Source organism: Hyperolius riggenbachi, chromosome 2, assembly GCF_040937935.1.
Source record: "Hyperolius riggenbachi isolate aHypRig1 chromosome 2, aHypRig1.pri, whole genome shotgun sequence".
Taxonomy (NCBI): domain Eukaryota; kingdom Metazoa; phylum Chordata; class Amphibia; order Anura; family Hyperoliidae; genus Hyperolius; species Hyperolius riggenbachi.
In genome coordinates, this window is record NC_090647.1 from 402,180,752 (window position 1) to 402,198,298 (window position 17,547).

The following is a 17,547-nucleotide window of genomic DNA, read 5'->3' on the forward strand; positions in this document are numbered from 1 at the left end:
CAAAAGAGTCATCCTGCAGTTAAGCTGTTGCTATCTCTCTGAAGAGAAAAGACTGCAGATGCTCCTACACAATCAATCCAGATATAGCACATCACCGGCAATCGGTGCAATAAACCGATTGCGTTCTTGTTTCTCACGGCTGTTCCGTGACACCACCCGGCTACTATTTCATGCCACCTGGCTGGAAAAAAATTCTGGGGAGAACACTGCATCTTATCAGCTCAGAATCGACCCGTGTATTCCCAGCATTATACACACAATGAGATTTTCTGGTAGATTTACTGCCAGATCGACTACTTACAGAATGTCCGATTTGATTTTCTGTTCACTTCTACGGAAAAAAGATCGAAAATCAGATCAGCCATGCTGGAAATAGTCGATCTGGTAGTTAATCTGGCAGAAAATCGATCGCGTGTATTAAGCATTAGTCGTCTTTTCTCCTCCAAACTAAATAAGCCCAATTTATTTAATCTTTCCTGGTAAACAAAAGTTTGCTTTCTTAAAACAGAAAGAATGTGCAATAATTCAGGTTGGAGTGAGCTTGAGCTGTCTCCCAGTGCATCACTGCTGAAAATATGCAATTTAACCATTGTTTCCCTTAGAAGCTAAACACACCTCTGGGACCACTGGAATGCAATGATGTGTCAGCTTGTTAATTTGTACAGAGCCATAATAATCCAATATGCATACAGACTATTTCGGATTGTTTGATCCTCATCAGTGCATGGCATGGATTAATTTGGCTGTATGGAGTAGGGCTTGTAACACCGAGAGGTGTAAGGGGCTTTTAGGACCATTGTAGCCCCTTACACACTCCAATGAGTTCTGGTTCACCATGAGCTTGCTTGTTAGTCTGTACCTCTCGGCGCGACCCTTAGGGTCCATTCACACTAGAAATCGCTAAACGCTAACACAAACGCTGAGCGATTTTTTTTTTTTTTTTTTTTTTTTTTTTATTTGTATTTTTTTGGCATTTTTCCTAGCGATTTCCCAGCGTTTTTTCACTGTTGAGAAAGCGTTTTTCCAGCGATTAGTGTTTTTGCGATTTCTAGTTCAATATAAGTCTGCAAAATCGCTCGAGAATCACTCAGAAAACGCTGCAGGCAACACGTTTGCGTTTCAGGAAGTCGCTTAGATGAGAACACTTACATATACTTTCATTGTGTCAAACCGCTAGCGATTTTCAGCAGTGCTGAAATCGCTCTGAAAACGCACAAGTGTGAATGGGCCCTTATAGTTGTCCTATGGACAGATTTCCCCACCTGAGCTATAGATCTCTGCAGCTCGTCCAGAGTCATCATGGGCCTCTTGGCTGCATTTCTGATAAGCGCTCTCCTTGTTCGGCCTGTGAGTTTAGGTGGACGGCCTTGTCTTGGTAGGTTTACAGTTGTGCCATACTCCTTCCATTTCTGAATGATCGCTTGAACAGTGCTCCGTGGGATGTTCAAGGCTTTGGAAATCTTTTTGTAGCCTAAGCCTGCTTTAAATTTCTCAGTAACTTTATCCCTGACCTGTCTGGCGTGTTCTTTGGACTTCATGGTGTTGTTGCTCCCAATATTCTCTTAGACAACCTCTGAGGCCGTCACAGAGTAGCTGTATTTGTACTGACATTAGATTACACACAAGAGCACTCTATTTAGTCATTAGCACTCATCAGGCAATGTCTATGGGCAACTGACTGGACTCAGACCAAAGGGGGCTGAATAATTACGCACACCCCACTTTGCAGTTATTTCTTTTTTTTAATGTTTGGAATCATGTATGATTTTCATTCCACTTCTCACGTGTACACCACTTTGTATTGGTCTTTCACGTGGAATTCCAATAACATTAATTCATGTTTGTGGCAGTAATATGACAAAATGTGGAAAACTTATTTAACCTGTTGTCAGCCAGTAATCCTAAAGCCCCATACACATGCTCAACAGCAGTCTTTTATGCAGCACAATTATCAAACAACTTTTGTTGTGAAACAAGTTGAAACCACCAAAAAAAAGTTGTTTGCTATTGTTCAAAAAACTGATAGGACGTCAATCCAACAGTTGCATTGACGTCTTATCAAATGTTTGACCAATAGCAAACCACTTTTTTTGGTTGTTTCAAGTTGTTTCACAACAAAAGTTGTTTAATTGTGCTGCATAAAAGACCGCTGTTGAGTGGGAGTATGAGGCTTAAGTCCCTCTCTAAGTTTGATGTCCCCATCTGTATACTGTTTGTTTTGTGTGGTTCTCGACCATTTGTATGACCAAAATGCTCAACTTCACATTTTTCCACATTCATTTTATCTTCTATTTACTTGCCCATATAGCCATCCTATAAAGATCCTTCTGCAGTATGTCACTATCTTCCTGTGTGTTAATTCTGACCATCTTTGTTTCATCTGCAAAATAGCAACATTACTTTCTTGTTCATCTACTAGGTCATTAACAAATCAGAGTACTGGACCCAGTACCAACCCTGTGGGACCCCACTACTAGCTATCACCCATTTTGAATATGATCCATTAACCACGACTCATTGCTTTCTGTCCATTAGCCAATTCCTTATCTGTGGACACAGAGATTCTTCCCTAGTCCTTGCATCCTCATTTTCTGCACCAGACTGTTGTGGGAAACAGTATCAAAGGCCTTTGCGAAGTCCAGCATATCACATCTGCAGCATTCCTAATATCGATATTAGCATTCACCACCTCATAAAAGCTGAGCATGCTAGTCAAACAAGACTTGTCCTTAGTAAAGCCATGTTGGTGTTAAATTATTTTTTGCTATGGACCCATATGCAACTCGCTCTTTCTCCTTAGTTTTCTCCTAGGTGAGGGAGCCGCCATGCTGGAGGGTGATAGCAGCCAGGAGGGGGGTGACAGCGGGCCCTCTCCATCCCCGCTACCCCTCCAGCTAGTTTCACATTTAAAAATCGTTTAAAATCAAGATAATGTAGCAGGCGGGGAGCGGGGAACTTGCTTCCTTGCGTCCCACTGCTGCCGCGTCACTTCCTGTAATGCCATCCTCTGATGTTCACTGGACGGCATTACAGGAAGTGACGTGGTGGAGCGCAAGGAAATAAGTTCCCCGCTCGCCGCCTGCTACATTTATATTGATTTTAAACCATTTTTAAATTATTGAAACTAGCTGGAGGGGGAGGGGGGACTTTTACTTTCAGCTTTTACAATCTACTGTAGTAGTGTACTACTGTAGTAGTTGCAGTTCTGCAGTATTATGGATATTTGGCGGCATGTAGCACACCACAATAATGGCAGCTGTAAAAGAATTATTAACAAAGCAACAAACCCCTGCATTTTCTCTATGCTCTATCCTTCCCAAACAAATTAAACCCTTTAATGTTACTATCCAAGCATGGGTTTCATCCATCCATTTTTCCATTATTCCTAAAATGTCATAGCCTATAAGTGATCAAAACTAACTCTAGTTCATCCATTTTATTTGCAATCTCCTCACTCTTTACACTGTCTCCCCCCCCCCCCCATATCCCTTATAATACTAGGCTCCCATGTCCTATTTATTCTAACTTTTTTTTTACCTTCACTCGTCCCACCGACCCTTTATTTTAAAACCTCCTCCAACCTTTCAACCATCTTCTTCCCAAATACAGCAGCACTGGTCACTACTGTAGAATCTGCAGCTGACTGCAAAGCCTGCCAGGTTCTCCAGAAACCCAAACCCCCTTCTTCCTGCACCAATTACTCAGCCACTTTTCAAAGGGGCACTATAGCAAAAATTATAGTATTCCATTATCCCCACCATCAGTTATTCAACCATTTCTGCCGCCCGGCTCACGTCCGGGTGGCTGCTCTGCTGCGGTGCCGCACGGGCGCTGTCCCCCGGTAGCCCTGGGATCAGAACATGGTTCCCGATCAGCGATCCGTGTCCCCAGCAGAAAAACCGAAGCGCTCTTACAAGTGGCTTCAGTCTTTCTGCTTGTAAAATTTTCCGCGTCATCCTTGTGCTTCCGATTAGCGAGAAGCACAAGGAGAAAAAAGAAAATTCAAGGTGGCCATCTTGGGGCCAAATAGTAAAACTACATCTTTATATTTTTTACATTACAATTTACACATATAATAACATTAAAAATTAACTGTTTATTTCCCACACCAAAATATTATCCCCAAAAAAATTTTCATGGGGGAAAAAAAAAAGACATAAATAGTTACCTAAGGGTCTGAACTTTTTAAATATGCATTTGAAGGGGGTATACTATGAACATTTTTTAAATTATAAGCTTGTAAATAGTGATGGACGCAAAACAGAAAAAATGCACCTTTATTTCCAAATAAAATATTGGCGCCATACGTTGTGATAGGGACAAAATTTAAATGGTGTCATAACCGAGACAATCGGGCAAATAAAATACATATAAATTAAAAATAGGTTTTAATTATGGTATCGTGGATTATTTTAAAGCTATAAGGGCCGAAAACTGAGAAATAATGAATTTTTTCCATTTTTTTTTCTTATTAATGTTGTTAAAATGCATTTATAAAAAAAATAATTCTTAGCAAAATGTACCACTCAAAGAAAGCCTAATTAGTGGCGGAAAAAACAAGATATAGATCAATAAATTGTGTTAAGTAGTGATAAAGTTATTAGAATGGGAGGTGAAAATTGCTCTGATGCATAAGGCGAAAAATCCCCGCGGGCTGAAATGGTTAATATGGACAGCATAAATTTAACCATAGAGCTTGTGTAAAAAAAAAAAAAAAAAGTTTCTAGCATCAATTCTGTCTCACAGCTTAGCTGTGTCATAAAATCAGCTGTTCCTGGTAAGAAGTCACGGGCTGGGCTGTTCTCTGCTAAAGTGCTAGCAGACACTCTGCCACAACTGATTTTACACAGCTCACATGCCACAGGGCTGTGCTGTTGCTATTCACTTGTAACTAGCTAAGTAAATAAATAAACAGGCTGCTAATTAGTTAGTTACTTAGCTAGTTACATATGAAAAGCAACAGCACAGCTCTGTAGTGTTTGAGCCATGTTATAAATCGGTTATAGTAGAGCGTCTGTTAGAGAGCAGGGCAAAGCCCAGCCTGTCACTTCTTATCAGGAACAGCTGATTAAATGATGAAGCTCAGATGTGTAGGAGACAGAATTGGTGCTAAGAGCTATTTGCACTCGCCTCCACAACAGGTCCACCAGAAGATAACATCGTCCATCCCTGGGACAGGAAGAACAGAACAAGTTTAAATACCACCTCTTACTTCCTACCTGCAGTGTTCTTCTTGTCCCTTGGATAGGACAGACATTATTCCTGGTCTGCCAGGAGGCCAGAGGGTAAGTTGCTGGGGTCCTGTTCGCTAGCCTATGGAGTACCTGAGTCGGGTAGCCTAGGCTGCTGGTCTATGCTGGCGGTGCGACAGGACCTCTGCGTTCATAGCTTTCGGCACCGCTATTCTGGATGGATGCGGACGCTTTTCCGCCTCTTGCATGCAGCGCAGTGGAACGCACTAATGCAGGGGGCGCTACAAGGGGCTGCTGGCGGAAGGAGGAGCCTGGACTTCTGCCGGAGGGAGGCGGATTTAGGCCCAAGTGGAGATGTTGCGCTGAGCATCGTCTATTCTTAAATATACAGTGAGAGGAGCAGCACACAGCCTTCAGCTGATAACTGCACTATAAGGATCCGTGGATCCCTCTGACTCCATGGAGCATTCTTCCTCTCAGGCCCAGGACCCAGCCGCTCAATCCAGTTCTGACCAGGTAAGGTCATAATTTATACTGGCATGGATGCAGCAAGTGTTTGTTTGACAGTGCAGCTTAATAATGGGGATCTTTTTGCTTTGTTTCAGAACCCAAGGTCTGCTAATACTGCTGATGTCTCTGATCCCAGAACATGTGGAATTTTCCATAAAAAGCTTGCTCCCTCCTATCCTAAACCTTTATGCAATGCCTGTATTTTATCGGTGGTAAAGCATAAAAGTGGGGACCTGTTTAGAGACTTTCAGGATGAGCTTGCTGAAAAGTTTTTCAATGCTAATAATTTTGCTGCTTTACTGTCTACCTCTGCGGTATCGCAGCCTATTCAGGCTAGTGACATACCTTTTACTTCTATTCAACTCTACAAATCTCCTGTTTGGCTCCTCTGATCGAGAGTACACAGACATTTCCGAGCGCAAAGTCTGTCACAGTAAGACGAGCTATGTCTCTCCTAGGGAAATATTCAGCCTATATTCCAACTGTAGCTTGAGCACAGGCAAGATACAGAGTATTTCGACTGGCAATCCTGTGTCAGTGGTCAGGCAAACAGGAAGATCTAGAGCAAACAATCTGGCTTTCGGGATCCAGCGAGACTCTCCCTAGAGACTTGCTAAAAGGTCTAAGCTGGATAGCCCAAGATCCGCTAGTCATTGCTACAGATGCAAGCCTCTGGGGTTGGGGAACGCATCTGGAACAGTATTGCGTTCAGGATAGGTGGTTTCCCCTAGAGAAAACCTTCTCCTCAAACCACAGGGAATTGCTTGCGATCTGGAAAGCTCTTCAGAATTGGGAAAATCTGCTATTGAACAGAAATGTGATTGTACAATCAGACGTCTGTTGCTCACTTAAACAAGCAAGGAGGACTTACAGTCCACCTCTGATTTCTCTCTGTCTCCAGATATTCAGCTGGGCAGAGAATAAGGTTCTTTCCTTGAAATCGGGTCACCTCAAAGGAAAGGACAATGTTCTAGCAGATTGATTGAGCCGCAAACAACTACTCCATCCATGGCTACAATTACTAGGTAATGCCCAGTGATGTTGATCCAGGGATTCTATCTGATTGCCACCTGGAGTCGGGAAGGAATTTCCCCTTTTGGGGCTAATTGGACCATGCCTTGTAAGGGTTTTTTTGCTATTCTTCTGGATTGGATCAATAGGGATATGTGAGGGAGCAGGCTGGTGTTGTACTTTGTTCTCTGGTTGAACTCGATGGATGTAAGTCTTTTTTCAACCCAAATAACTATGTAACTATGTACTTCAGAGCAACTGGTGTCTAAACAAGTATGTATTCTGGATGTTTTGCAGCAAATGGGGCCTGCCATCCATAGACCTGTGTGCTGCATGGGACAATGCTCGTATTCCCAGATTCTGCTCCCTCAACCCCAGAGGCTTCCCAGAGTGTGTGGATGCGTTTCTGAAGGACTGGGGACTGGAGAGAGTGTACGCCTTTCCTCCATTGAATTTAATAGGAGGGTTACTGAAAAAAACTGTGTATTAACAAAGCATATGAAATTGCAGGGAAGCCAGCTCCTGATAATAGAAAAGTGCATTCCACAAGGGCTGTCTCCTCTTCCTGGGCAGAAAGGAATTCTGCTTCAAATCTGCAAAGCTGCCACATGGGCCTCTTATGATACGTTCATGAAGTATTACTGTTTGGATCCACCAAGCTATCAGGACTTGGGTTTTGGATGTAAGGTACTATCTGCCGTGGTCCCACCCTGAGGGAGGTAATACTATTTATATCTCCTGGTGGACCTGTCGTGGAGGTGAGTGGAAGCCAATAATTGCTCTTACTGGTAATTGGATTTCTACGTAGCCTCTACGACAGGCGGATAGAACCCACCCAAAACCAAACAGTAAGTGTCCTACTGATACAAGGTGATATTGTGGACACTGCGGGTAGGAAGTGGTATTTAAACTTGGTTTGTTCTTCCTGTCCCAGGGATGGACAGGGTTATCTCCTGGTGGACCTGTCGTGAAGGCTATGGGGAAATCCAATTACCGGTTAGAGTAATTATTGGCTTTTTTTTTTTTTTTACACAAGCTCTGTGGTGAAATGTATGCTGTTCATATTAAATAACTGATGGTGGGGATAATAAAACAGCATCATTTTTCCTTAGTCCCCCTTTAACTCCCTACGCTCCCTCTGTCTCTCAGGTATAGCAAGTGGCACTGGCAGTATTTCAGAAAACACTGCCTTGGAAGTCATTTCAGATCATTTCAGATGTTATCCAGATGTAAGACTCTTGTTTTTGATTTTCTTATAGTCCATGTTATGAGGGAGTGTCGTTATTCATGGTGAGAAGTATATTAGTATAGTATACATCTTTTACAACACACGGAGGTACTGCTCGATTGGAGAAGCAGCTCTGTGAATATTGGGTTTTCTAAAACCCTGAATTGTTACTTCAAGGAACTATATGTGCAAATGTTCACTGTGCTCTGATATTTAGAATTTGATTTTTACTTCAGAATACTTTACACTTCAGTTATAAATTAGCATTTTAAAAATATTCCAAATGAAAAACCTCATTCATATATATGATTTATTTCACATAAAAAATAGACTCCAAGTCCAATAAATTTCCACTTCACGTTTCTTCTACTGTGAATCTACCAGAAGGCTTAAAGGACACCCGAGGTGGAAATAAACTAATGAAATAAAAAATTGTATCTATCCTCCTTCTCCTAAAAATTACCTTTTAAGATATTCCACAGTTTTATTTTATATTTAAATCTAATTTTTACGTTTTTCTGTTTTATTGTTTTTGCTCAATGACACATTCATTGAAGTATGCCAGAGCTAAAAGCTATGAACTATTGACCCTTTCCAGCTCTCAGAAGCCATTTCTGCTAGGAAAGTGTTTTATAGTTGTAATTTCTTATCAGTGAGGATCACACTGTAGTCTGACCCAGTCCTGACTCGTACAGGAACTGCCACTTACATACCTGATGTTTAAATCTTTCAGGCAGAGATAGAAAAAAAAGGAACACAGCATAGTTATTTCTGTTCTAGGCACTGTACATACACATGTCTATCTCATCATGTCACATGTCACCTCAGGTAGCAGTGTTTTCCAACCCTGTCCTCAAGGCCCACCAACAGTGCATGCTTGGTGAAAACACATACAGGTAGTCAATTGCCTCTGCTGAGACACTAATTTGCCCACCTGTGAATGATTGTGGTTTTCTGCAAAACACGTACTGTTGGTGGGCCTTGAGGACAGCGTTGGGAAACTGTGCTTTAAAGGACAACTGAAGTGAGGAGAATATGGAGGCTGCCATATTTATTTCCTCTTAAACAATACTAGTTGCCTGGCAGCCCTGCTGATCTGTTTAGCTGCAGTACTGACTGAATAACACCAGAAGCAAGCATGCAGCTAATCTTGTCAGATCTGCAAGATAGCCAGGCAACTGGTATTGCTTAAAAGGAAATAAATATGGCAGCCTCCATATTCCTCTCACTTCATTTGTCCTTTAGTTCTTAAATCGTGGCCATGTACAACAGCTCTGCACTCAGTCCCATACTGCTGAATATTCAGGTCCTGAATTGATGACGTCATCAAGCCAGGACCCGGATATTCGGCAGTACAGAGCTGAGTGTACAGGGAGTGCAGAATTATTAGGCAAATGAGTATTTTGACCACATCATCCTTTTTATGCATGTTGTCTTACTCCAAGCTGTATAGGCTCGAAAGTCTACTACCAATTAAGCATATTAGGTGATGTGCATCTCTGCAATGAGAAGGGGTGTGGTCTAATGACATCAACACCCTATATCAGGTGTGCATAATTATTAGGCAACTTCCTTTCCTTTGGCAAAATGGGTCAAAAGAAGGACTTGACAGGCTCAGAAAAGTAAAAAATTGTGAGATATCTTGCAGAGGGATGCAGCACTCTTAAAATTGCAAAGCTTCTGAAGCGTGATCATCGAACAATCAAGCGTTTCATTCAAAATAGTCAACAGGGTTGTAAGAAGCGTGTGAAAAAAACAGGGCGCAAAATAACTGCCCATGAACTGAGAAAAGTCAAGCGTGCAGCTGCCAAGATGCCACTTGCCACCAGTTTGGCCATATTTCAGAGCTACAACATCACTAGAGTGCCCAAAAGCACAAGGTGTGCATTACTCAGAGACATGGCCATGGTAAGAAAGGCTGAAAGACGACCACCACTGAACAAGACACACAAGCTGAAACGTCAAGACTGGGCCAAGAAATATCTCAAGAATGATTTTTCTAAGGTTTTATGGACTGATGAAATGAGAGTGAGTCTTGATGGGCCAGATGGATTGGCCTGTGGCTGAATTGGTAAAGGGCAGAGAGCTCCAGTCCGACTCAAATGCCAGCAAGGTGTAGGTGGAGTACTGGTTTGGGCTGGTATCAAAGATGAGCTTGTGGGGCCTTTTCGGGTTGAGGATGGAGTCAAGCTCAACTCCCAGTCCTACTGCCAGTTTCTGGAAGACACCTTCTTCAAGAAGGTGGTACAGGAAGAAGTCTGCATCTTTCAAGAAAAATATGATTTTCATGCAGGACAATGCTCCATCACACGCGTCCAAGTACTCCACACCGTGGCTGGCAAGAAAGGGTATAAAAGAAGAAAAACTAATGACATGGCCTTCTTGTTCACCTGATCTGAACCCCATTGAGAACCTGTGGTCCATCATAAAATATGAGATTTACAAGGAGGGAAAACAGTACACCTCTCTGAACAGTGTCTGGGAGGCTGTGGTTGCTGCTGCACGCAATGTTGATGGTGAACAGACCAAAACACTGACAGAATCCATGGATGGCAGGCTTTTGAGTGTCCTTGCAAAGAAAGGTGGCTATATTGGTCACTGATTTGTTTTTGTTTTGTTTTTGAATGTCGGAAATGTATATTTGTGAATGTTGAGATGTTATATTGGTTTCACTGGTAAAAATAAATAATTGAAATGGGTATATATTTGTTTTTTGTTAAGTTGCCTAATAATTATGCACAGTAATAGTAACCTGCACACACAGATATCCCCCTAAAATAGCTAAAACTAAAAACTACTTTCAAAAATATTCAGCTTTGATATTATTGAGTTTTTTTGGGTTCATTGAGAACATGGTTGTTGTTCAATAATAAAATTATTCCTCAAAAATACAACTTGCCTAATAATTCTGCACTCCCTGTAGAGCTGTACATGGATGCTCTCTAGCTGCAGGATCAATGCTGGAACCAGGAAAGGTGTGAGACACTTTTCCAAGCAGCTTTTCAATGCCCATCTTTGCAGTGGGGAGGGGGGGGGGAGAGAAAAGGAATAGCTGCTGTTTACTATAGCAGTAATTGTTCCTCTATGTGGGGTGACATTAATTAGCTAAGGGAACCCATGTTCCTTTTCACCAATTAGTGCTGTAGTAGAAAATGCCAGGGGCACGCATGGGAGCACGCCCGATCGTGCACAGCAGAGCCCCAAAAATGTTATCTACCTCCTCGTGGCTTCGATAAGGTCAATGAGGATGTAGATGGGTAGCTGGGATGATAAGTGGTTGTAATTAAAAAGCTTTGATCCTTACTGTCTACTCATTTATTGCACTAGTGAAAGCACTTTGTGGACTGGAATCTTCTCAAGTGTCTACTGAAGATGGGTTGTTTGTCTTATCCGAAGATGGAGAACATGATGGGAGCAATGTAGCGAAGGAGGAGGATAGTGAATATCAAAATATTTACTGTTGTAAGAAGAGAAGAAGTAAGAAACTTAAAGGTAAGAGTTTTTCTCCCTCTCTGACTCACTAAGATTAACCCTTAAATTACCACTGTCTATAGGTGCTTTTAAATACAAAACTGTTTGCATCGGGAGCAAACATAAGGAGGCCATTTTCACTCCCCATATTCCTTTGCCACAAACTGGCTCAGTGCCAACTTTCTACTTTACTTGGCATATGCAAATAATTGTAAGTTGATGCAGAAATATGTAAGTGGTACTGCACATCTATGCAGCTTGAATATGGACCAGTGAAATGCTTTTACTGGAAGATTTGATTCGTCAATTTTACGATAGATTTTCATAATAATTTAGTATAGTTCTATATCATACTAATTAGCATAATTCTTAACTGGTTCGCGTTCCATGGTTTTGACCCTTCAAAGTTCCTGACAATTTTGACACTTTAGCTGTGTCGCGATTGATACTGCAATAACTTTTTCATTACTTAAGATACCGAAGATATATATATATATATATATATATATATATATATATATATATATATATATATATATATATATATATATATATATATATATGTACAGAGGGGCTGCAGCATACAACAGGAAAACAGTGACAGGGGCTCTTGGTTACGCTTTAACGCGCTTAAGCTCACCAACTGCGCCAAAGTGTCCCCAATCTGGTGAGTCCTACTCTACCATGCAAAATGCCAGTTTTTATAAGCAGTCTAGTGGGAACTAAACCAAAAACCCTGAAATGTCAACTAGATGGAAAAAAAGGAAATTAAAAACACCTCACCCTTCACCTAGCTACCAAACGAACTCTCTTAACATGTGCAAAGCACTCATTTATATACTTAACTGTGCTAGAGGTGGGCGTGGTCATGCAGGCTCACAGGGGAAAATTATAAATAAATTACCAAGGGGTGAGCAGCACAAACCAAATTTTTTTATGCAATTCTATGCAAAGCATGCACGCAGCGCTGGAGGTCCCCAGACTCCATAAGAAATATATAAGTACAGAGGGGCTGCAGCATACAACAGGAAAACAGTGACAGGGGCTCTTGGTTACGCTTTAACGCGCTTAAGCTCACCAACTGCGCCAAAGTGTCCCCAATCTGGTGAGTCCTACTCTACCATGCAAAATGCCAGTTTTTATAAGCAGTCTAGTGGGAACTAAACCAAAAACCCTGAAATGTCAACTAGATGGAAAAAAAGGAAATTAAAAACACCTCACCCTTCACCTAGCTACCAAACGAACTCTCTTAACATGTGCAAAGCACTCATTTATATACTTAACTGTGCTAGAGGTGGGCGTGGTCATGCAGGCTCACAGGGGAAAATTATAAATAAATTACCAAGGGGTGAGCAGCACAAACCAAATTTTTTTATGCAATTCTATGCAAAGCATGCATGCAGCGCTGGAGGTCCCCAGACTCCATAAGAAATATATAAGTACAGAGGGGCTGCAGCATACAACAGGAAAACAGTGACAGGGGCTCTTGGTTACGCTTTAACGCGCTTAAGCTCACCAACTGCGCCAAAGTGTCCCCAATCTGGTGAGTCCTACTCTACCATGCAAAATGCCAGTTTTTATAAGCAGTCTAGTGGGAACTAAATCAAAAACCCTGAAATGTCAACTAGATGGAAAAAAAGGAAATTAAAAACACCTCACCCTTCACCTAGCTACCAAACGAACTCTCTTAACATGTGCAAAGCACTCATTTATATACTTAACTGTGCTAGAGGTGGGCGTGGTCATGCAGGCTCACAGGGGAAAATTATAAATAAATTACCAAGGGGTGAGCAGCACAAACCAAATTTTTTTATGCAATTCTATGCAAAGCATGCACGCAGCGCTGGAGGTCCCCAGACTCCATAAGAAATATATAAGTACAGAGGGGCTGCAGCATACAACAGGAAAACAGTGACAGGGGCTCTTGGTTACGCTTTAACGCGCTTAAGCTCACCAACTGCGCCAAAGTGTCCCCAATCTGGTGAGTCCTACTCTACCATGCAAAATGCCAGTTTTTATAAGCAGTCTAGTGGGAACTAAATCAAAAACCCTGAAATGTCAACTAGATGGAAAAAAAGGAAATTAAAAACACCTCACCCTTCACCTAGCTACCAAACGAACTCTCTTAACATGTGCAAAGCACTCATTTATATACTTAACTGCATAAAAAAATTTGGTTTGTGCTGCTCACCCCTTGGTAATTTATTTATAATTTTCCCCTGTGAGCCTGCATGACCACGCCCACCTCTAGCACAGTTAAGTATATAAATGAGTGCTTTGCACATGTTAAGAGAGTTCGTTTGGTAGCTAGGTGAAGGGTGAGGTGTTTTTAATTTCCTTTTTTTCCATCTAGTTGACATTTCAGGGTTTTTGGTTTAGTTCCCACTAGACTGCTTATAAAAACTGGCATTTTGCATGGTAGAGTAGGACTCACCAGATTGGGGACACTTTGGCGCAGTTGGTGAGCTTAAGCGCGTTAAAGCGTAACCAAGAGCCCCTGTCACTGTTTTCCTGTTGTATGCTGCAGCCCCTCTGTACTTATATATTTCTTATGGAGTCTGGGGACCTCCAGCGCTGCGTGCATGCTTTGCATAGAATTGCATAAAAAAATTTGGTTTTTGCTGCTCACCCCTTGGTAATATATATATATATATATATATATATATATATATATATATATATATATATATATATATATTGTTTCTTTCAGGGCAATCTGGGCTATCTTTGGGTAATATTATTTTCAAAAAATGATTTAATTTTATAAAATTATTTAAGGTAAAAACTAGAAGTAAAAGCAAAAATACACCTTTTTCAAGTTTCACACTTACTAATTTTTACATGACAAGTGCCACAGCTATAAAATATACCAAAATAACTTGCTAGGTTCTTCCCAGTTCAAATGATGCTATATGTGCCTTATTTCATTACTCGGTGGGCATATAGTAGACTGTTAACCCCCATGTGTCCATTTGGTTTTTAGCACTTAATTTACAGGGAGAGCAGAATTATTAGGCTAATGAGTATTTTGACCACATCATCCTCTTTATGCATGTTGTCTTACTCCAAGCTGTATAGGCCCGAAAGCCTACTACCAATTAAGCATATTAGGTGATGTGCATCTCTGTAATGAGAAGGGGTGTGGTCTAATGACATCAACACCCTATATCAGGTGTGCATAATTATTAAGCAACTTCCTTTCCTTTGGCAAAATGGGTCAAAAGAAGGACTTGATAGGCTCAGAAAAGTCAAAAATAGTGAGATATTTTGCAGAGGGATGCAGCACTCTTAAAATTGCAAAGCTTCTGAAGCGTGATCATCAAACAATCAAGCTATCATTCAAAATAGTCAACAGGGTCGCAAGAAGCGTGTGGAAAAACAAAGGCGCAAAATAACTGCCCATGAACTGAGAAAAGTCAAGCGTGCAGCTGCCAAGATGCCACTTGCCACCAGTTTGGCCATATTTCAGAGCTGCAACATCACTGGAGTGCCCAAAAGCACAAGGTGTGCAATACTCAGAGACATGGCCAAGGTAAGAAAGGCTGAAAGACGACCACCACTGAACAAGACATACAAGCTGAAACGTCAAGACTGGGCCAAGAAATATCTCAAGACTGATTTTTCTAAGGTTTTATGGACTGATGAAATGAGAGTGAGTCTTGATGGGCCAGATGGATGGGCCTGTGGCTGGATTGGTAAAGGGCAGAGAGCTCCAGTCCGACTCAAATGCCAGCAAGGTGTAGGTGGAGTACTGGTTTAGGCTGGTATCATCAAAGATGAGCTTGTGGGGCCTTTTCGGGTTGAGGATGGAGTCAAGCTCAAGTCCCAGTCCTACTGCCAGTTTCTGGAAGACACCTTCTTCAAGCAGTGGTACAGGAAGAAGTCTGCATCCTTCAAGAAAAACATGATTTTCATGCAGGACAATGCTCCATCACACGCATCCAAGTACTCCACAGCGTGGCTGGCAAGAAAGGGTATTAAAGAAGAAAAACTAATGACATGGCCTCCTTGTTCACCTGATCTGAACCCCATTGAGAACCTGTGGTCCATCATAAAATATGAGATTTACAAGGAGGGAAAACAGTACACCTCTCTGAACAGTGTCTGGGAGGCTGTGGTTGCTGCTGCATGCAATGTTGATGGTGAACAGATCAAAACACTGACAGAATCCATGGATGGCAGGCTTTTGAGTGTCCTTGCAAAGAAAGGTGGCTATATTGGTCACTGATTTGTTTTTGAATGTCAGAAATGTATATTTGTGAATGTTGAGATGTTATATTGGTTTCACTGGTAAAAATAAATAATTGAAATGGGTATATTTGTTTTTTGTTAAGTTGCCTAATAATTATGCACAGTAATAGTCACCTGCACACACAGATATCCCCCTAAAATAGCTAAAACTAAAAACTACTTTCAAAAATATTCAGCTTTGATATTAATGAGTTTTTTGGGTTCATTGAGAACATGGTTGTTGTTCAATAATAAAATTATTCCTCAAAAATACAACTTGCCTAATAATTCTGCACTCCCTGTAGTTTTATTGCGTCATTCATCCTACATGTGTCTAAACAGCAAATAAGTACCACAAATGACAACATTTTAAAAAGTAGACAACCAGGGCTATTCCAGTGTAGGCATTTTGTGTGTTTCTGATTCTTCTGGTTTTGCTGAAATTTTCCCAAATTTGATTGTTATTTTGAAAATGACATTGTTTTCAAGTGTGACTTTCAGTTTGTCGCCAAATTCTTTTTTTTTCTGAGTAGGGCCCATGTTATAAAACACAAGTAATTTTTTTCTCCAGTTTCTGATGGTTAAAATGAGGGCATTTTTACCTTATTTTATGAATAATTGGGTGTGTAACAGGGCATTATGGATTTTAGTATGCCAGTTTTTTTCCACTTTATTTTCTAGCATTACTTTTTCTTTTTAGAGTCCTAAATGTGTCTGAAGAGCAAAAAAAGTACCACAAATGACACCATTTTGAAAGGTAGACACCCAGGGCTATTCCATTGTGGGCATTTTGTGTCTTTCACATTCTTCTGGTTTTGCTGAAATTTTCCCAAATGTGATTATTTTGAAAATGACCTTGTTTTCAAGTGTGGGTTTCAGTTTGTCACCAAATATATATTTTTTTTTTTTTGCAGGGGCCCATGTTATAAAACACAAATACATTTATTCTCCAGTTTCTGATGGTTAAAGTGAGGGCATTTGTGTTTTGTTTGATGAATAATTGGGCCTGCAGAGGGCATTCTGGCAGGTGTGCACATTTGGATTTTAGTGTAGTGTCTTTCAGATTCTTGTAGTTTTGGTGAAATTTTTTCAAATTTGCTCACTATTTTGAAAATGACATTTTTTTAAAGGGACTCCGAGCTCAACCTAAAAAGCAAAATAGTACTCACCCGGGGCTTTCTCCAGCCCAGTGCTTGTCGGGAGGTCCTACGACGGCGTCCTGGCTCCTCTCCTAGGCCCCGCTCCAGAACGGCTGACCGGCGGCAGCCCGGCGACACTCGGACGAGTGTCGGGCTTCTTCTTCCGCGTATGACGCAGCTGACGTCACGACGATGCGAGGCGGCCGGTGTCGTGACATCGGCCGAGTGTCGCCGGGCTGCCGCCGGTCGGCCATTCCGGAGCGGGGCCTAGGAGAGGAGCCAGGACGCCGTCGTGGGACCTCCCGACCAGCACTGGGCTGGAGAAAGCCCCGGGTGAGTACCGTTTTTTGCTTTTTAGGTTGAGCTCGGAGTCCCTTTAAGTGTGGCTGTGTCATAGAAAAAAAATTCTGATTCAAAATGAAGGCACATATGCCTTTTTTTTTTTTTTTACTTGCAATAGGGCATTATGCATGGCATGCATGCTTGGATTATTGCAGGACAATTTTTACAAATCTACAAGGGTGGAATACAGTTTGGGCAAAAGTAAAAATAGGTAAAAACAATGTATTGTAATACGGTAAAAAGAAAAAACTGTAATAATTGTATACTGTGTGGTAAATTTCAAAACATCCTTTAAAGAGAACCTGAGGTGGGTTTGAAGAATGTTATCTGCATACAGAGGCTGGATCTGCCTATACAGCCCAGCCTCTGTTGCTATCCCAAACCCCCCTAAGGTCCCCCTGCACTCTGCAATCCCTCATAAATC

The 17,547-nt window shown here is 41.4% G+C and overlaps 1 protein-coding gene across 1 annotated transcript in view; it reads left to right on the forward strand.

Moving 5' to 3' along the window:
• The window catches only part of TMEM183A (transmembrane protein 183A), a 187,792-nt gene that overhangs the window by 16,908 nt on the left and 153,337 nt on the right, over nucleotides 1–17,547 (forward strand). Inside the window, exon 2 of the mRNA XM_068269794.1 lies at nucleotides 11,269–11,433. Coding sequence (XP_068125895.1) covers nucleotides 11,269–11,433 — 165 coding nt within the window. The remainder of the gene's footprint in view (nucleotides 1–11,268; nucleotides 11,434–17,547) is intronic.